The sequence below is a fragment of the Ochotona curzoniae genome, unplaced genomic scaffold (genome assembly GCF_017591425.1).
Source record: "Ochotona curzoniae isolate NIBS_2020 unplaced genomic scaffold, NIBS_Ocur_1.0 scaffold_461, whole genome shotgun sequence".
In the NCBI taxonomy this organism is placed as follows: domain Eukaryota; kingdom Metazoa; phylum Chordata; class Mammalia; order Lagomorpha; family Ochotonidae; genus Ochotona; species Ochotona curzoniae.
The window spans coordinates 11,843,404-11,865,111 of record NW_024467120.1 but is presented as its reverse complement, the minus strand read 5'-3'; the positions used below and the strand labels follow the sequence as shown (position 1 = coordinate 11,865,111).

General features: G+C 39.3%; 1 protein-coding gene across 3 annotated transcripts; it reads right to left on the bottom strand.

Annotated features, from left to right (window-relative positions):
- Positions 1–1,493: 1,493 nt before the first annotated feature.
- LOC121147685 (histone H2B type 1-C/E/F/G/I) lies at positions 1,494–8,323 on the bottom strand. 3 transcript variants are annotated; one of them, XM_040967576.1, is made up of 2 exons: positions 7,805–8,323; positions 1,494–1,845 (listed from the first exon to the last, which is right to left on the bottom strand). In XM_040967576.1, the coding sequence occupies exon 1, from the start codon at positions 8,192–8,194 to the stop codon at positions 7,814–7,816; it is 381 nt and encodes a 126-aa protein (XP_040823510.1). In that variant the 5' UTR covers positions 8,195–8,323; the 3' UTR covers positions 1,494–1,845; positions 7,805–7,813. The 3 variants fall into 3 exon arrangements, 2 of the variants coding, with proteins under 2 accessions (XP_040823510.1, XP_040823511.1); XR_005882466.1 differs by lacking the exons at positions 1,494–1,845; positions 7,805–8,323 and adding exons at positions 3,611–3,710; positions 3,829–6,521; XM_040967577.1 differs by lacking the exon at positions 1,494–1,845 and adding an exon at positions 3,611–3,710.
- Between the last annotated feature and the right edge of the window lie 13,385 nt (positions 8,324–21,708).

Sequence of the window (21,708 nt, the reverse complement as noted above, 5' to 3'; positions counted from 1 at the left end):
AGCATTAGCGGCCAGCCACCTGCAGTTTAGGGACGCGGGCGACTGGATGGCGGCACCCTCCAGGCTGCCCCTTAGGGAGCCGGAGTGGCTGCGCGCGGCTGAGCCTTAGCTGGGCTCTGTCTCCGGGGCGCAGGGGCAAGGCGGGAGTCCAGGCACCTGCCTGGGGAGGGACTGTGTTTTGCGAGCCGGAATGGAGAGGCGTGGCTGCACGGGCCGTTGAGAGCTGGCGTGGAGGAGCGTGATTCGCTTTTCACCGCTGCGTAGCCATACCAGGAAGATGGTGCCCCTGCTCTTTTCAGGACCTCTGCAGTTTACGTCCTTTGTGATTTGGGGGAGGAAGGGATGGAGCTCCGTGGTTATTGATAACCTTATTTCAATTAAGTTCCATGTCTTTTAAAACACATTTTTTCCCCCACTTGTGGTGCTCTGATTAGCAGTGTCAACATCACCCTGGTAATTTAGAAGTGCAAATTACCAAAACCTCCTCCAGATTTAACAGAAACTGTGCAGGTAACTTCCAGAAATCTGTGTTTTAAAAACTCCTTCTGGTGATTTTAATGCAAACTCAATTTGGTAGCAGCTTCCAATTAATTGTGTTTACCTTAAGCCCGGTGTGAGATGTGATCTCTCAAATAGCAGTTAAGCTAAAGTTTTTGTTTGCCTTCAGGATTGCTACTTTGGGTAAGTAGATATGTATGTAGGTGAGTAGGTAGATAGGACGGATGTGTAGATAGGAACGTGTGTAGAACGGGGAGGTTTTAGGAGGGAGATTAGATTGAACAATGAATACAGTCTCCCCTCCTTCCACCCCAAGCCATGCTCTCTAAGAAAGAAGACTATTCTTGGCAGCCAGAAAAGTGAAAGGACACTTGAAGTGAACTGTCCTGGGGAGATCGGCAGAGGAACTTCACTCACTCGAATGTAGTAGAAGTCAGTCTCATTGGATCCAGACTGACAAATGGTGGGAAATGAAAAGAACTGGAGATGGGTCATGCTATGTGTAATTGTGTTCAGAATACCATCCAACGGCTACCCTGCTCTTGCATTACGAGATGGATGCCCTCCGTTTCCCGTCAATGTGATTATTTAGGAGCAGATCTGTTGAAATACAAAATTTCTTGAGTGAAAAGTATATCTGTAGGGTCTGTATAAGACGAAGTGTTGATTGTTTAGTGTCTGAAACCCAGCAAGATACATCTTTTTTTTTTTTAAATGCTTTTGTTTTGTTTTAAATTCAGCTATTTTAATTCAATTAAAAGCAAGCAAAGTTTTGGCTGGTAGTGATGGAGAATGGCCCAAAGCTTTTAGACCCTGTATCTGTGGGAGACCTAGAGGAAACTTCTGGCTCCTGGCTTCTGATCAGATCAGCTCTGGTGGCTGTGGCCACGGCAGTAAACTGGCAGATGGGAGATCTTTCTCCCCATCTCACCTTCTCTCTGTAAATCTAACTTTCCAATAAAGATAAACAAATCTTAAAAAAAAAGTATGCACAATTCCAATTCTCAGCAGATTTTATTAATCACAGCAATTCATTTACAAATTTCCTGCCATTCTCCAATTCATCCTTTTCCCAAAATCGGATTTTGTGGTAAATAGCCTAACACAGAAAGCAAATTCTATTTTTTTTTTTTTTTATCATTTGGAAAACAAAATGGCCAAGCTAAAGCTGTTCTACTCGTGTAGATGTATCAATATGAAGTGGGGTAGGCTGAGTGGAATCTGGGTGGAGACTCATCAGTCATTTTTGGGCAGCTCAGAATTTTCATACTTTGCATTGTCTATAGACAGATGCATGTTTCCAGTCACTCTGTGCATTCATTTCTCCTCTGCATCTGTATCTCTCCCCTGAATAAAGAAGCAAACAAACAAAAAAGATGTGTTAGGTACATTTTGCCATCAACATTAATATTTTCTAAACAAAGAGGAGGGATTTTAAACATGTGTTTGTATATTTATACTATCTAAAATCTCTGTTCCAGTGTTATTCCCCATGTTTTCGTCACTCTTAGATTTAAAAATACTGGCTAAAACATGCTCAGTCAAGAGATAGCTCTAATGGCTTTCATAGGTTTTTGTCTTTCACCAAGGCCTTTAACAATGTTTCACATTCTTTGGAAATCTTCAGGCTATAAACTTCAGCTCATATGGATACCAACAAACTCACTAAACAATGTATTTATCTCAATTTCAGAAAAACAGAGTGTAGTAAATACATTGTTACATATTGGGAAGTTAAGAAACAACCCTAATCATGTAACAACAGCTATAGAATTCAGGGGCCTCCAAACCACTCTCAACTTTGAACATTTAATAATAAAATAACTTAGAACGAATTACAAATCTGTTCTACTCAAGGTTACACTTTACTAAAGCCTAAGAATCCAAACTAAAAGCGGCTGAGGAAGAGGACACGGGAGCAAAATATAAGAGTGCTTCAAACACGTTAACAGCTCTGAGCAGACAAACAATAAAACACATACCGATTATGACAACCAGTCACATTTCCTGTCTAGACTTTTGTTTATTGGGCCTCAGTCACGTAGTTATGACTGTTCACAGGATGGACCTTTCATCTCCAGCAGTGGAGCAGATATAACAGGGTACAAAGCTCCCACCATAAACCGCGTGGTAGTCTTGAGAACACACTTCTATCAGGCAGCACGTTGCTCTGGCTTGGAGATCACTTGTCAGGTAAGGACCAAAGCCAGATTTTTCCAAGAACAAAGTTAATTTTTCCCTGCACATAGTTTCAAGGCAAAAGGTATATTTGTACCTTTAAGTTAGGTGTCTATTAATTTGATGGGTGTTTGTATTTTATGGTTGTTCAAATGCATTCTTTTGAATATTTACATCAGCAATGAATATTTTGTGTACTTTATTCAGATGGACAACCTATATAGTGACCTCAACTCTTTAACCCCTTTTCCCTAGTTCTACTATACTCTTGCTCTAGAGAAGAGAGGGCTTAGGAGAGGTAGTGATCTGCTTTGGGGATGGGGAATTCTTGAACTTTGCTTTGGTAGCACAGTCAGTGCTAACTAGCAAAAGGAGTGTCTTTCCATCACACTAGCACAGCTGCACCTAAGTAGCTTGTCCCGCCATAAACTATGACATTTCTCACATGGCAATAACAGGAATAGGGATTATAGAAAAGTAAGGAGCTTTAAACATATATAAGTTTATTCTCATTTTATTTGACAAAGAGAGAACAAGAGGCACACATTAGCAGGAATGCTATTGGAAGAAAAGAGGGAATTAGAAGTCGGTACTCCACAACCACACAACAACAAATACCTACCCCTCTATCTAGTGTCTGAGGTACAACTAATTTTCACATCTGAGGATTCCTTTTTTTAAAATCATCATCAAAAAGTTTATTATAAAAATTTTTTAAATGCAATTTTATTTTTCTGTATCTGGGGGAAGCAGGGAGATAAACGGAGATAAAGGGAAAATTCCCACCCAACCTCCCACCCATCCCAGGGTCCCTGACGTGAGGCATGCTTCAAGGGTCCTGCTCAAGTGGTTTTGAGAGTTCAGCAGTTCTGAATTTCTGCCAATCTCACCATTCCAAGCAGGACGGAATCTCTCCAGAATCCACTGGCTGACATAATCCACCTTAAAGTCTTCGTTTGCCCAGATTTTCACTGCCAACATGTGGCTGGGGTACTTGATCAATTTGTTCAGTTCTCCGTCTACACCTGAGCATTCTAAACATAAAAAAAGATGTGTTGGTATTAAAATATGGTCATAAATGTTTTACATTCCTTATGACAAAAGCAGAGCCTAGTGTCTCTGGTGTGTGCCAGATATGAGAGATGTGCTTACCGTAATAGAATGTGGCGAAAGGAGTAGGTAAGTCTTCCAAACTATGGTCACAAAAGGCCTGGGTGGCTTCTTTCTTCCACTCTGATTTCTTTTTCTAGGGAATACCAGCTGCTATGTTTGAAGATGATCTTCCCAGACAGAGGTCTCCAGAAAGCAGCCAGCTTAAACGTGCCCATTTGCCAGGGTTTGGTCTTGAGAGGGGTTCTTCCAGCTACAGTCAAGGACTGGAAGACTGCAGAATGTGCCTTGGTCTTACTTCCACCTGCAGGGATGGTTTTGTCCATAACCAATCCCCTCAGCCATTTCTAGATTCCTGGCACACAAACTCAATGAGATATTAAATATTCACTGATTTATACTGCTCACTTTTGTGATTATTAAACAGAGACTCACAACCATGCTAGAGTTTATGAAGCTACTACTAATGAAAAAAAAAAAAAGTGGATAAAGGTAAACCCAAAACAGAAACTCACGGAACTGGCTTTTATTCATGGAAAAAAAAAATCTTGTGAAATATTAACAACATTTCTCCAATCATAAAAATAGTAATACAATATGACTGTCTGTGGTGGCCTAGGAAGGCAACCAGCACTAGGAAATCTATTGAGACTTTCTCGTAACATATTAAAGGAGAAAATCAGATGATTTTCACCAGATTCCAAAAACTGGACTTCTTAAGTCATTCCTAATAAGAACTTATTAGACAATTACAAAGACATTATATGGATACAATAAAAAGCTATTCACACATATTTATAAATCATAAACTAGCAAAGCCATTTCTATGAAAAGAAGGAACAAGATAATGGTGCTTGATACCATGTCTATCTGATATGATGTGTCTATCTGATGTGTTTGTGATTGTAGCTAACAAAAGATGATAAAAGCAACTAATAGTTACTGGGAATAATAGTAAACACTTCCAATTTTCTAATGAAGCTTATTAGGATTTTAAAAAATTGGTGAAGGCAGATAAATAAAGAAATATCCAATTCTCCTCCCACACTCAGAGTTTCAAACAGTGCTTCAATCAGGCCCCATCTGTCATGGAACAGAAAGCATGACTTGGCAAAAGTTACTTAATTTTAAGGAGATTTATAGCTTAATTCAGAGCTACATGATAGCCTCCTTTTTGTTTTGTCATTTTTTAAAACTTATTTTTAATTATGAGTAAATCCATCAGATCTAGAAAATTCTGTTATTTTTAAAATCTCACATCTGCATCATTCTTTCTTTTCTCATACTATTACATGCACATCAGATTATTTTACTATCAAGGCCAGCTCTCTTAAACTTACCTGTACATTTATCTCTGTGCATTGTCATAACTAGTTAAAACAAGTTTTCACAATTAATTTTTCTTCTGAGTCCAACTTCACTGTTCAACCCAGACAGTAAGCTTCTACTTTTAATTTTGCATTGTCATTCTATATGAATATTTATTTTCTAGAATTTCTATTTGGTTCTTTTGTCAGAGCTGTGTGCTCATTTGTATTTTTAGTTTCTCAGCATGTTTTGAAAAGCCTCTAAGAGGCTGAAGTGAGCCATTGGAAGTTTGTATTCATTTTTCTGTTTTGTTTTGTTTAACTCTTTTTGTTGCCATGTGCCCATTGCTCTCATTTATTCCTTCTGGTTTTATAGTATCTTTGGTTACTTCTGATTGTGAAGCTGTTTATGTTTTGTCTTTGATAGTCTGAGAATTTTTGAGGCCTAAACTAAACCTTGTTCCTTTAGAGGTGATTTGTATTTCCTTCTATCAGGTGCTCAGGGACAGGAAATCAGCCTGGAACAAGGTTAAGTTAAATTTTCAGCTGTGACATTTTATTTTATGTAGTATGAATTCTGGAAACAGTAAATCAAGGCTGGCTTATAGTTCAGATCTCAGTGACAGACTCTGCCACATTCGGGACCAAGGTTCACAGGTGACTTTAGGAGCAAGCAGGGGTCTCTGTGTATATCCTGGGCTCACTTCTGGACATGAGGAGAGGGCTTTTGGCTTGTTGCCCCAGTTGCAGTGGTAGTGGTCCAGATTTATCAGCTGCCACACCATGATTAGACTCCATATAACACCCTAAAAATCTTATTGTACATTCAGGTAAAAGTCATCTCTACTGGGATTTTATGCGGATAAATTTGTGAGCCTCAAGTCCTTATTTTAGTCATATTCCATTACTTCTTAAGAATACTACTACTAATAAAAAAAATCGAGGTTTTTATTTGTCCAACAGGTGCCATGCTCCTTATGACAGATGTGCCTCTGTAATTCATAAGTCCATATTTATTCGTGCCGATGAGCACATCAGGATTTCTAAGTTCATTCCTCCCTCATCCGGTCTGATCCTCCACCTCCAAGTCCAGCGTTCCTGAACCCAGCACCAACAACCTTTTACCACCTCATCTTACTTCTGTGCAACAAACACCTCCCTTGCCAGAACAAACACATCTCCTGCCAGAATGAGTTATTTCCTCTGTTTTCCTCCATGATAGGCACTAAGGACCTACATGCAGGAAGGGGGTGAACCATGTTGAAAAATGGGTCTTAGATGACATAAAATTTGGATTACTGCAGACAAACATCTTAAAACAAATGGCTCATTAGGTGTCTCCCTTTATGCAAAGCAGTTTTAAAAAATCATTTATTTTTTATTGGAAAATCGGATTTACAGAGAGAAAGATCTTTCATCCACTGATTCACTCCCCAAGTGGTTGCAATGGCCAGAGCTCAGCTCTGAGCTGATCTGAAGTCAAGAACCAGGAGCTGCTTCCGGTCACTCATGCCGGCACAGGATCCCAGGGCTTTGGGCAGTCCTCTATTGCTCTCCCAGGCCACAAGCAGGGTGCTGAAAGGGAAATGCAGCAAGTGGGAAACTAATAGATTCCCATATGGAATCCCAGCACGTGCAAGGCCAGGACCTTAGCCACTAAGTTATCACACTGGGCCCTATCCAAAGCATTTTAAAATTGGATTTTGCGCAAACCATCTTGCTCCCCCTACTCACCAGCTCAGTGTCAAGCTAAGCACAATTACAATGTAATTAAATCAGAAAACCTTTATAATATTTCTGTGGTGAAACACTGTTTTTAGCCATCATTTAGTATTACATATTGGGGGGAAAAATAATGGAAAAGGGAAGAGAAGACCTGAACATTAATAGGCGGTTTCATCAAGCTTGTGCTTTGTTGCTCACTCAGTACAAAACCCCAGGCCAACATCAGGGGCAACCTGGGAGGCTTGTGTGGGAGCTCTCAACTTCTTTATTTATCTATTTTCACTTAACTAACAATAACAATTTATTTCTCAAATCCCGTCACATAAAAGCCTTTTAAGTACTGCAATGAATAATTACCCTTAGAACTGAATCCGCAGTTGCTGAAGGACTCTCCTGTTCTAATCCTATGTGCAGCAGATAGAGCTAATAAAATCATTACACTGCACACCATTTGAGATAATACAAAGGCTAATAGTTTAATAAAAAGGAGTAAGAAAAAAAAACCAGAAAAACATTAAGAGAAAGAAAGGTTAGTAGTTTAATACTGAGTAGATGCTATTAACAATAGCTACTGATTTCATCTTAGATGAACCGAAAAACTCAGACTGTTTTGTTGCTGTTTGTTCTGCGTCATTAAAAATTGCCATAAGTCCTTTCCACCATCCCTCAGACCTGTAAGGCGCACTGAGAGAGACAATGTGACACAGATGACAAGTTGAAACCACTTTCAGTTGTTACTCTTTTCTATAGTTTTCTGGTACTCAGACAATGGCTATGCAGAATGTTCCCAGAGTGAGCACTCTGCATCTTTGGTTTTGTTATTTTCTTACAAGTAGCTCTTACGCAGCAGTGATATATCAACTGGTTGGTAGCATGAACGTAATATATCTGGTACGTGAAATCCAAAATTGAGAATTACAACTCATTTATTGAAAACATGCGTGGCTCTGAAAAGAGCCTTTGGGGTTAGGTATAAAGACGCTTACGTGCAGAGTCTACTTGGAGCTGGTGTACTTGGTGACGGCCTTGGTGCCCTCGGACACGGCGTGCTTGGCCAGCTCGCCGGGCAGCAGCAGGCGCACGGCCGTCTGGATCTCCCGGGACGTGATGGTCGAGCGCTTGTTGTAGTGCGCCAGGCGCGACGCCTCGCCCGCGATGCGCTCGAAGATGTCGTTGACGAACGAGTTCATGATGCCCATGGCCTTGGACGAGATGCCCGTGTCCGGGTGCACCTGCTTCAGCACCTTGTACACGTACACCGAGTAGCTCTCCTTGCGGCTGCGCTTGCGCTTCTTGCCGTCCTTCTTCTGCGCCTTGGTCACCGCCTTCTTGGAGCCCTTCTTCGGGGCAGGAGCGGACTTGGCTGGCTCAGGCATTGTAACCCTAAATATTGCGACAGTAAGCAACACCTGAGAAAATAATCAGGCTGAGAACGCCACACTCATTTATAGCTGCGGTATTCAAATGAGGATTGTAAATTTTCGCTTATGATTGGGCTAAGGTCGAGTGTGTCGTCACAAATGCGAATCCAAACGACACTTACGAATCTAGGTTTTCATTGGCTATCATGCTGTTATAATAAGCAAATATATATGGAAGTGTATTTTAGAAACGGATTGATTATTGGTTAACCTTATGCAAGACGGGGCCATTTTAAACATTTTATTGTGTGTGGGTGTTTATAATTTATTGTGATTTTTGTAATGAAGTTTGATTGTTTGGAAAAAGTGTTGTATATATGATGAGTTTAGTGGTGTTGATAATTTATTAAAATGATGTTTGATAGAAAAGGTAGAGTTTGTATATTATAAATAGGGAGATTGTAATTGATAATTAGAAAAAGAGAGAGGGATTTAATAAAAAAGTGGAAGGGGTTTAAAGATTGTAAATTAATAAAAAAATAAAGGAATGGGTAAATAGAGAAAAAGAAAGAAATTGATGAAGAAAGATAATAAAAAGATTGTGGGGATTATGAGAGGGAATGGTTGAGGGGGGGAGAGTTTTTGAATGGGGGGTGATGTGTTGATGGAATTTGTTAGGGTGGGAGAGGAAAAAAGGAGGGGAGGTGAAGGAGGGGGGGATGAAGGGGGGTTAGAAGGGGAGGATATTATAGGGGGAGGGAGAGAGGGAGAAGGAGGGAGGAAGAGGGAAGAGTAAGAGGGAAGGAGTAGAAGAATAAGAGGAGGAGGGAGGGGATGGGGGGGAGGAGGTGAGAAAGGAGGAGGTAATAGAGTAAGGAGGGAGAGAAATAAAGATTAGAGGGGGGGGGAAAAAAGAATGAGTAGGGGAGGAGGAAAAGGTTAAGAAGGAGGGGTAGTGTTGTGAAATAGAAGGTGGAAAAAAAGGGGGAGTAATGGGGAAAGAAATAATAGATGGTAAAATGAGGGTGAGGGAGGGGGAGAAGAATAATAGGGAGAAAGAAGAATGAAAGGATGTGAGAGGAAAGGGTGTAAAAGAGGAGAGATTTGGGAGAAAGATGAATGGTGTGGAGAGAGATATAAGGGGAAAAGGTAGAATGGAATGAGAAGGGGGGCGAAGGATACTTTGCGGGCCTTCTTCTTCACGGGGGTCTTCTCGGCAGGGGCCGGAGCTGCGGGCGCGGCGGGCGCAGTCTCGGACATGATGAGGGCGGGTGTGAGGAGAGCACTTCGAGCCGGAAGCAGAGACACTGGCCGGGACTCGGGCCGCGGCGCTGCGCCCGCGCGTTTATATAGGGCGGAGCTGCACCGTGATTGGTGCGCTGTCCAGCCCGCCTCGCTGGCAGCCGCAGAGTGTCCTCTCGGATCCCGAGTTGTGTTTGTTACACCTCAAAAAAAGCCAAAAATATCAAAATTCTCTGCACCGAATTGCTCGGTTTTTCATGGATAAGGATCCTCGAAGCCTCAGGCTTCACGCAGATCTCAAATACTGCGGATAGCACCACACCTTGTGCCAAAAACTGGCAATATTTCTCGCCGTGCTCGGCAAATTTCAACTCAAAGAAACAAAACTTTCTATTTTCTTTCTAAATTATAGACTGATCTTTCACTGTAGAGTTTTCTGACCTCCAAAAGCTGTTTCTCCAAGTGGTTAGGTTATTATATGTCCAAAAAGCATGTTGCTAGCATTAAGATTTTTATTACAAATCTGCACTTAAGTGAGGGAAGTAACACAGGCTCCTCGGAGAGTCCTGCCTATTGAGCCGAGGGCATTTGAGTTCATCAAACTGGTTTAGTTTAAGGCTAAACTAATTATTGCTTATTTAGGATTAAATTCTGGACCATTGGGACATCAACCTGTGTATCCATGGTTTTATTTTTGTCCGATTCAGCTGGGGTTTTAAACAATTCTTTGGGATATTTCTTTTCCTTTCTGCTCCCAAGGGTTGGGGGCGGGGCTGTTGCCTTTCTCTTCTCTGGACAACTGCTCCAAAGGTTGGGAGACCTTGAATTCAGGATATTTGGAAAGGAAAGGAAGTACAAAGCATACTCAGGGAACAGAACTGAAAAATAATTAATTTTCAAAAGGCATGCACATAATGTTAATAAAGTCATTGGAAGTGGAGGTGCCATTTCCTTAGAGGAATATGTTTGCAATCGTGCTAGTGTTTTGGCAATGATATGGATCAAATTTAGACTATATTATTTAGAATTAAAAGTCAGGTATAGAGAACACACGAAAATAAATAAGTGTAGATCGGAACATGTCTATTTCAATTGTTGCGAAAACCAGATTCTATTACTGCTGAACGCTTGATGAATGGTCAGTTTCTTACTCGCTATATATGGTTTCAATCCTCTGAAAATGATGGTACTCCATAAAAAAGAAAATAAGTGACGTGTAAGGCATGAATGATAAGTTTAAATTTCAGACTCAAAGGCAGAACTGAATAGATTGTGCTAACTTGTTGTTGCTATCTGAAAACACCCTTTGCAAACTGTCAGGAAAGAATTTGTGTCTGCATCTGCGTTTTAACCCAGTTATACAACCAAGGAAAAGCAAAATGCTTTTCAGTTGACAGTAAAGCACAACTAAATTATTTCTGCAAAACAGTCTGGGTGGAATGGTCTTTTAAAACTTGGGGTTGGGCCTGGTAGCCTAGCAAGTGCTAAAGTTCTTGCCTAGCAAGTGCTGGGATCCCATATGAGCACTTGTTCTAACCCCAGCTGCCTGCTTCCCATCCAGCTCCCTGCTTGTGACTGGGAAAAGCAGTGGGGTACTGTCCAAGATCTTGGAACCCTGCACTCGCGTGGAAGACCAGGAAGAATCTCCTGGCTCCTGGCTTCGGATCTGTGCAGCTCAGGCTATTGCCACCACTTGGGGAGTGAACCGGTGGACAGAAGGTCTTCCTCTCTGTCTCTCCTCCTCTCTGTGTATCTGCCTTTCCAATAAAAATAAATAAATCTTAAAGAAATAGTGGCTCGTGGTTTAAGTTGACATAATTCTGTTCTGTGGAAATGGTTGATTGTAACATGGCATTGGATTTACCTTCTTTAGTTCCGTTGCCCCAAATTTCTCCAAAAGGCACTTCAGCAATGTTGACGCAAACACACAAATGCACAAAATGAAACATAATTTTGATATACTTGTGAAACAGTTCAAAATGATCTGCTTTAAACTAATGCTGAGAAATACAAAAAGCAAGCAAGTAGCGGCTGGCACTGTGGTGTTGTGCGTAAAGCTGCCGCCTGCAGTGCTGCCATCTCATGTGAGCATAGGTTCTTGTTGTGGTGGCTCCACTTCTGATCTAGCTGCTTGCTAATGTGCCTGGGAAAAGTAGCATAAATTGAGCCAATTGCTTTGGTCCCTAATACTCACATGGGAGAAATATGGAATTGTACTCCATATTTGATGATCTCAGACCAATATAGAATGAATTTCAGCGCATGCATTTAAGTGATAAGGCTAGGTGCCAAAGTATCCACAATACGATAGTCTTTGTGTGAGAAAGAAGGGCGGATACAAAGATTTTCTGTTCGTTTATGCAAAAGAAATACTGGAAAGAGAAACACAAAAAAATAGCTTGGTTACTTTGGGAAGATGGCTGAGAAGGAAAGGCCAAGTTAGAGGGAATGGAAATAGGACAGCAATAACAAGGTGTGACACTCTTTTGAGTACATTTCATCATACAACTCTGACAGTATCTGGCCAGATAAACTATTAATGAGCTAAACTACAAAAACCAATGGAAATAGAAGCACTAAAAAATGAACCAACTTGTCTTGATAGTATAATGGCACTGAAGAAGAGAAAATTGTAAAGAGAAAAATGTAACTTCATTCTTTGATTGGGTACTATACCTATAAGTCTAAAAACAAAGGAAAAGCTATATATTATACCATATTATTGCTTTATTAATATGATTGATGATTGTTTTATTTAAGTCAGAGTTAAGGGAAGAGGTAATTTATAGCAGATGAAGGGCTATATAATTTTTTAGACATTGTTTTTCTTTTTAAGTCAACAGTCAAAAATGTGGGTTACATACTCAGGGTTACTCACTGCAGCATTATTTGACATTGTAGAATAGATTATATTTTGTGAATATAATACATACTTTATGATATGGATATGGTTCATCAATTCTCAAATTACTTTTTTATATACTTGTCTTTTCATAAACTTTAGAAAAATGGTTAACAGTATTTGAAAGGCAGAGCAGCAGCATCTGGAAGAGAGAGAAAATCTTCCATTTATTGGCTCAATTTCCAAATGGCTGCAATGGCACAGGGCCATGAATTTCCTGTGCATTTCACATGTAGCTAGTAGGGGGTTCAATTACTTCAGCCATCATTTGCTGCCTTCCAAGTGTATTAGCCGGAAACTGGATCAGAAACAAACCGCCAGGATTGGGGAACCAGCACTTTGATATGGAATGCCAACTTTGTAGGTGGTGGCTTAACCTTTTAAGCCACAACTTTGGTCTCTGAACTACAACATTGGTCCCTAATAAATGTAAAATGAGATTCATTGTGCTCTCTGGTGGACAAAGAGGAATCTGACTAAAATGAATATTATGTTATTGTACTAAGGCTAGATTTAATATAAATTATTTTGAAATGTATCAGCAGTTACTACAGGTAGGGAAACAGTGCTGCATGTGCTTATGTGTGGTTAGTATACACATGTGTAATTCCTTGCTCTGTCAGCTGAGAAATCTAGAAAGGGTAACACTTCCGTAAGTTAGTAGACCTAGCACACGGATTTTGATAATAAGGACCAATACATGATATAGAAAATCAAGGTTTCTTAGAGAAATAGCTAATTTCAAGAGTGGGGCAGGGAAACACAGGATAGACCTGGAGTATATTGTGATCACAGGAAATAGATGTTCGCCCAAAAGACAAAAACCTGTTGAAGATACAAATAAGGCAATCTTAAAGATTTCCTCATCACCGAAGCTGGCACTGTTAAGGCTAAAAAGTATAAAATTATAGCACTGGATTTTAATTTGCAGAGCAAAACATACATCCATAACCAAATAAATAACAATTAGAGATAATCCTCAATTCATAATACTAATTAATTAGAAAGGAAGGGAGAAATGGAAAATGATTATCAGACAAGCAATATTTCTCCTGTTTCAAACAATTTGTGCCAGTGGGTGCTAAAACCAGTGGGCAAAATTCAAAAAACAGCATTTCATTACAGTTTCAAATCAGCTTTCTCAAGATGTCTGTCAACTCTGAAGGGAGAATAAGGTTACAGTGAATAATTTTGGCAGAGACCACCTTAACTAAATGGGCAAGTTCAACATCACAAAGTAATGAGCACTTTCTATATCATGAACTCCTCACATTAAGGATGACACTTGGGTAATATTCTGGAGACAATATATAAACCTCAAATAACTTCAAATATTAAGAGACATTTAAAAAATTATCAGAATGCTACAAAATCAAAATGTGAAAATTTGAAATCACAAGGAGAGATTACAGAACTGTTGCAAGCTGGAAGAACTAGGGAAAAATAATAAATTCAGCATGAGATCCTGAATAGGATCCTGGAACAGAAAAAGTGGAAAGCATTTGTGAAATCTGTATAATGTCTAAAGTTTAGTTAGTAATAATAATAGTCAAAGTCTAGTTCCTATCTTTCAATCACCGCGTGAAGTAACATAAAACATTAATATTGGGGAAGCAAGTTTAGAGAAATAAGGAACTTTTTAGAGTATTTTTTGTAACTTTACCATAAATCTAAAATTACTCAAAAATCTAAACTTTTCTGGGCTGGTGTTTTGACATAACAGGTAAAGCTGTTATTTGTGACACAAGGCTGGTTCATGTCCAGCTGTTTCATTTCCAATCCAGCTCCCTGATAGTGGTTTGAGAAAGTAGTCAAAGAAGGCGAAATGCTTGGGTCCCAGATTTCCAAGCTGGATGCCTGGGGCTGGTCCAAGCCTGGCTGTTGAAGCTAACCAGACAGTGACTCGGTAGATGAAAGATCTCTCTCTCTCTTTCTTTCTCTCTCTCTCTTTCTTTTTCTCTTTTTCTCTATCCCCCTCCTCCTCCTCCTCCTCTCTTTCTCCTTATCTCTTTCAGATAACTAAGTAAATCTTTAAAAGCACAAAAAAGAAAAAAAGTTTTCTGAAAAAAATTCTCTTAGTATTTCATCATGTATTAATACTTTTCATAGGCAAAAACACCCAAAATATAGATTCTCCAAAGTGGCAGAAATATAGATTATATAAATCCATATATAGAGTTCATTATTAAACTGTTATGAGCTTTAAAGTCTCTACTATAATCCTGCATTGCTTTGTTACTAGGTAGCAATATGTTGCTTTTAAAAACATGATAAATTGGGGACCATTTTGTGTGGCATAGCTGGCAGTGCTGCCTTCTGTCCCACTGGGATCCACAGAAATCCTGGGATGCAGATAGAAGATTTCTGTCTTTCCCTCTCTCTTTGTAACTCTGACATTCAAAATAAATAAATACTTTAAGAAATGTTATAGTGCCAGTTTTTATTTTTAATTGGGGTACTGGCAAATAAAGCTGCTTCTTTTGACACTGGCCACTTATATGGTCAGCAGTTAGAGTTCTTGTTGCTCTACTCGCAAATGGCAAAGGTTTGGGCTCCTGCCACCCGTGTAGGAGATCCAGATAAAGCTCCTAGTTATTGGCACCTGGTTTTAGTTTGTCTCTTGACTGGCCATTGCACCCATCTAGGTAGTCGACCAGCAGATAGAAAATCTCTCTGTTCTATCTCTGTAATTCTGATTTTCAGATAAATTAATAATTTTTTTCCCTTGAGTTTCTCAGACATCCAAATACTATCATTCATGTGCAGCTCCTTTTTGAGATAAACATATGGCTTGATTTGTCCTATTTTTGAAAGTTGTGTATGTAAATTCATGGTCTATTCTCTCTGTATCACCTTAGAACAAAAGGATCATTATTGCTTATTTGCACTGCTGCTTCATATTGCGTATGTGGGCCAGGGACTTTCTTTCTAGTTCTCATGGATACTGTCATGGTTGAAAATGGAATCATTTTAATTGTGTTGAAATACTCAGGCTTTGGTTCCATGAAAATTTTGCTATTTCTAAGGCCATAAACTTGCACATGGAGACCATATCTAGGAACTTTAGTTAACTGTCCTACTCTTTGAATGGTTCTGGTTCAAAAACCAGAAATGTAAGACAAGATGTCTCAAGGGGGGCCAACACCCAGGGGTTAAGCCTTCTTACCTGAAGTCTCAAATACCATGGCACAGTGTTAAATTACATCCTGTCCTCTCTGAATGGCTGATATGTGGGTGCAAAGACAATAAAATGGCTATTTAAGCCACCGGGTTTTGGGAAACTTTGTTATAACAAACAAGTAACTTAAATAGTAATGCTTTCCATTTACTTTCAAGCTTATTTGTTGACAAGTTATCTTTAAAGAATATTTGTAGCTACAGCCTACATAAAGAAATCACACACTTGTGTCTCTATAATCCAACTAAACCACAGTTTTAGTGGATATTAGCTATCTCTTTTAAATGCAGTTTATTTTTTCTTTCCAATTTCTTTCCCTTCCCTTTTCCCTCCCTGTTCAGTTCCAAATTATTTTCTCCCTTCTCCTTTCTGTTTTCAACGCCAATAATACTGGTCACAATCAACTAAAGTTATTTTTATGTGTAATGGTTCTAAATCTGCCCAGACAAGGAACAGTGCTATATGATGCAGCTTAAGAAATGACCATCTCTTTACACATTTTTGTATCTTATGTAATATGTATAGGATATGTGCTTAATATCTTTTATTTCATAGACTTACGTGTTTGTGTCTATGTATATATACTTACATACATATTTTGTTTTGTTTTGTTTTTGTGTGTTGTCTTTTTTGTTTGTTTTACATATTTATGTAAATATGTATTTACATACATATTTTAAACTCTACCTTTAGAATTACAGTCTTCCACAGCTGCTTTTGGGTAATGGCAAAATCAAAGAGGAACAAAACAGAAGAAGATAATTACTTTTATAAGTGATCCCAAATTTAATTTGGTTATTGAAATATATGGGAACTCCAACAGCCTATGTTAAGATGGAAGCTGGAGACGGAGGTGAGACTTGAGCAGTTCTGGTTTCCAGGAGAGGAATCCTAAGGAATTGAAAGATAGTGAGGAGCTTTGCAAAAGGTACCAGTGGAGACAGATTGGCTCTGGGGAAGATTTGAAGGGTTGGGGTGCACTTTGTCAGGCTAGGAGTCCTTACTAATATACAATATTAGTGTTTACACAACGTTCTTGAGAGTCAAAACACAGATCTAATCTTGGCAATAGCAGAAAATATTCTAACTAGAAAGTTCTGTGAGAAACAATGCTTTCTGAGATATTAATTATTCTTCCACTAACCTTAATGTTGATCACCAACTTACTTTCTTAATCAATATCTTCAGCATCCATTTATTCAAAAGTGTTGTTGGAGTCTTCAGAAGAGACAGAAGACTGAACAAGGAAAGACAGCATGTGAACATTTTGCGTATCCTTTTCTCACTGTTTGTTTTCTCCCTGTGCATATTATGCTTCCTTTCATCAGTTGTTCAATCAGCATCCTTCTTCTTCTTGCTTTCCCTACCCTCCTTCACACATTGACTCATGCATGTTGCCAACATGGAATAGAGTTAAGCAGATACACTCTTGTATGATTATAACTGACCAGTTATCTCCCAATTTAAAGGCTGAAAAATTTGTTTCACTCATTTTCAAAAGGCCAGGAATTTAGGAGTGGCAATATGGTGAATGACATGGATCTCCAGTAAGATTAGAGTCATGAGATTGGCTGAGGCCTCAGTCATCTATAGACTTAACTGAAGAGTGAGACTAGAGGCTGGCTCGACTTCTGGCTGTGAGCACAGGCTTCCTCTTTGGCACATGCCCCTCTCCATAGGGCTACATGCATACTCACTACATGGCATCTTGCTCCCTTAAAACAGATGACCCAAAGATAGCAAAAAAGAGGTCATAATATTCTATTACTCTCACACATCTATCCTATCTATTTAGGAGAGGCAGGTACTGTATACTGTAACTCTCAGAACATGAGAATGACCAGGTCCCTAAGTTAATAAGGCTACCACAGTTCTGAAGGCTACCACAGTTCACCCATGCCATATTAATGGCAAACCTTATGCTTTTCTAGGTGACTTTAAAAACTTTACTACAATCTAACTCCCAATTTTCCCATTTCTAAAACTTGGATAAGAATATTGTCGTAAGTTTTACCATTGTTATTATTACTTGTTGTTGCTCTTTTTATGCTTTGTGGAAACATTAAATATCCTTGTCCAGGTATATCAGTTTACCACATTCCCCATATGAAGAGTTCACTTCTTTTCATATTGATATTGGTTATCACCATGTACATTAATTAGGTTGGTAAAATAAGAAAGGTGACATGTGCTCATTTTCTAGCAATATCTGCACAAGTGAGATCCCTTTGTGTTGTCACTCTCCAACATGGTTCCTTCAAGAAGATGCAGAACAAAGCCATGCCTGATCTGAAAGGAATGCAATGTGGGTTTGAAGTTACCCTTCCTGTTAGCCACCAAAATTTGGGGTTTTTGATTATAATTATTAACTGTTGAATATTGTTGCAAGAGTAAATAATGTTCCTGAAGTGTTTGTAACAATGACCATAGCATAGTAAATAACTGTATGTTACCTATTGTTATGATTATGCAAACCTAAAGTCATATAATATATTTTATATGCTGCTATTTGAATATGAGTTATACCTCACAATTCATGCAAGAATTTAAACCTCAAAGTTACAGTGGTACTAAGGAGGGGTGATGCAGAGGATCATAATCTAATTACGGTGTTGAGATGGGACTTGTCATATGTGATTGGATTGGTTAGGTCACTAGGAGAGGAACTGCCCCATGATTGGATTACAGTGTCTTTATAAGAGAGCAAATAGACATGGAAACCCATTAGTGTTGCCTGTCTCTTGCTGTGTGACATTCTGCATCACCTTAGGACTGTGCCAGAAGAATCCCTCAGAGGCCAAATCAAGGTGGCTTTCCCAGTCTGGGACTATAATCCTCCAGATCCATAAGCCCTCTTTTCTTTATAGAATTAACCTGCTTCAAATATTTTGCAATAATAAAACTCTGATTACTGTAATATTTCATTTACTAACTTATCAGGAGACATGCTTCATATTAAAATGTCACAGGTATGATTATTGCATTACTTCTTAACAAGAAGTCAAGACACTAATGAGAGGATGTTTCTGAGGGCAGAATATGATGGATGTTTTCATCAAGCAGTGATCTCTCTCAATCAGCTTTTCTACTTCAAGGTCACTTGTACTACAATCTACACATATTTATGTGCCAACTGAGTCATTGTCCTATGAATCCTTTCTTCCAGATAATACCCCATCTGCTTTCTCTGGCTATTGTTTTCACATGGAGGTTTCTGACTTGTAGTAACTAAGGTGTCTTTGTATGATTTACATCCTTAACTATGTAAGTGCAGTCAATTACAACTTCTCTGATGGCAACATGTTTACAAAAACTTACTATAGGTAGGAACTGTCCACCAGTCATGATTCTAAGCACTTGAAAATGATTCTTTTAAAATAGCTACATGCTAAAAAAAAAAGTTATGTGCTACTGTCATCCATATTTTTCCAAAAGACAAAGATTAACCCAAAGATTTATTTTGCTGTGTCTCCTGGGAAGAGTTTATCAGTGACTAAATCTATATTCCTTAGAAAATAATTAGTGGTGTCCCAAGTAGTATCAAATATTAGATTTTCTTGTTAAAAATTATCATTTCAAATGTTATTTTTTTAATGGTTTCTTTTTTAACTTGATTCCTAGCACTCTTTCCTGGTTTGATGATGGCCAGGGAAACAGCAGGAAATAGAAAGCAGGAAGCCATCTGAGGACCGCAGTGGTCCCTGATGAAAAGGCATGTTGGCCTTCCTCTGCATCTCTACCTGTGCCACTTCCCTTTCGAGATGCAGACAACTCAAGCATGGGTTTCTACTTCTCTTTCTCCTTCTCCTCCCCACTTTCATTCTTCTCCTCTCCCTGTCACCATCATAGGCCGTTACACGCTGTGACCTCGTGGAAAGATGTCTCACTCTGTAGTCTGAAAGCAATGCCTAAGCTCTCCCTAAGCAGAAATTCACAAGTCCTTGATATTCAGGGATTTAAAACGGCCACAGTATTACATTCCAAGTCTTAGACGTTCCAAAATAGGAAACTTGAGCCCAGAGTTGGTGTAAGTATATTCTGAATAAGGGTCCTGTCTCTCAAATTCTAGCAGTGTGAGGCTCAGGACAGCTATTTAAGACAAATTAAAAAAAAAAAAAAAAAAAAGCAACAAAAACGAGAAACACTGCTCTCTGTATTACTCAGGAAAGGCCAGTGTTCTTGGGTAGTATCATCCTCATTGTCAGTACGTTGGTACATGCCAGGTAAATACGGAGAAGCAATTCTAGGCTTTCATAAAGAATGAATGTAACATAAGCAATTAAGTGAACAGGTGACGAAATGTGAGACACTCAAAACGGCATGGAGTCTACCTAAAGCTAAGCTGCAGCTGAAAGTTGCTGCTTCTCTTTCCTTAAAAGAACAAAGGCAGGAAGAGGCAGTGCTGGCATTTAAGAATTGGGGTGAGAACTTCCGGTAAAACCAAAACAGCACCAACAGGTAAGGCAGGAGCTGAGCCCATCCAAGAGAAGAGACATCTGGTGGGACACAATCAAAGGAACCAACGGTGTTGGAAAATCCCCAGGAAACAAAGAAAAGAAATACTCTAGTGTCACCATCATCTCTCATCAGTGCCCTCCATTGGCCAAATCAATTGGAACCCAGAGAGCAAAGGATTCTGGGAAATGTAGTTTCTGGTGATACACTGTAAATGATGTGTGGGAACTTTGTGTTTCTATCTTGTAATTTTTGTTTTGTATGTTTAAAGCCATTCAGAAATAAGATTTTTTTTTAAAGCAGAAACTCAAACAACAGAAATCTTTTTGCAATTTCAGTGTCTTTAATATGTCTCCTATGTATCAGCAGGCACCCAAGAAAACAAATAAATATACTTTTATTTTTAATATTATTTTTTAAAGATTTGTTTTATTTTTATTGGAAAACCAGATATACAGAAAGGAGGAAAGACAGAGAGAAAGATCTTCTGTCCGATGATTCACTTCCCAAGTGAACGCAACTGCCAGTGCTCTGCCGATCTGAAGCCGGGATCCAGAAACTTTTTGCCAGAGTCCCAAGGCTTGACTGCTTTCCCAGGCCACAAGCAGGGAGCTGGATAGGAAGTGGAGCTGCCAGGATTAGAACTGACGCCCATATGGGCTCCCGGGGCGTTCAAGGCGAAGACTTTAGCCACTAGGCCACTGCGCAAAGCCCTGCATTTTTATTTTTAAAGATGTTTCATCAAGAGGCCAGTGTGGACTCAGCACGATGGCTCAGTTGGCTAATCCTCTTGTGTAAGCACTGGGATCCCATATAGGTTTCCTGGATGCTCCACTTCCCGTCTAACTCCTTGCTTGTGGCCTGAGAAAGCAGTAAAGGATGATGCAAAGCCTTGGTACCCTGCACTTGTGTGGGAGATCTGGAAGAAGCTCTTGGCTTTGAATCAGCTCAGTTCCAACCATGGTGACCATTTGGGGAGTGAACCACTGGTCAGAAGCTCTTTCTCTCTGTCTCTTCTTCTTTCTGTGAATCTGCCATTCCAGTGAAAATAAATCTTTAAATAAAGAATGTGAACAGTGATGGTGTTTTACTTTTCGAGATTTGGTGACACAGATTTGATGTGGTTTTTTATAAGACATCTTATTTTTAATATGGAGAGGGCTACCAGACAAGCAGCAGCCAAGGACTTAGGGTCTTCTGGACAAAGTGAATGGTGTCCACAACCATGTAAGTGAACATAGACCGGTTTTACACTGAGTCTGATGACCACAGTCCTGAATATTACCTCAGTAGCACCTAAGAGAGGCAAGCTGGACCTACCTTGACCCAGTTCAGGGGATGAATCTGCTACATTCTAACATGATTTGTGGCACCTCAGTAATAACAGATAGAGAAAGTGTTGGGCCAAGTACACTGGAAAAGTACAGTACCAAAAAAAAACCAATCTGACTTTCAATATCTGTTACAGCCCAAGTATGTTATTCCAATTATCTCCACATCCCTCCTCTGTGATGGGTAATCATGATAAAGTCCACTTTCCAGACATGAACTTGAGGGTGAAAAGGGAAAATAAAGGCCTTAACATCACTTTGTGATGCAAAGAAAGGAGTGGATGGGTAGATAAACACGTGTTTTTGTTTCTGTCATGTTTGTGTACAAATATAGAGAATAAGTTGCTTAAATAAAATAAGAATAAAATCAATAACAAAATAAGAATAAAATAAAATACAAATAAATAAGGATAAATTGCTT

Excerpts from the sequence above, each read along its gene's own strand:
- LOC121147685 (XM_040967576.1), bottom strand. The coding sequence starts at position 8,194 with ATGCCTGAGCCAGCCAAGTCCGCTCCTGCCCCGAAGAAGGGCTCCAAG.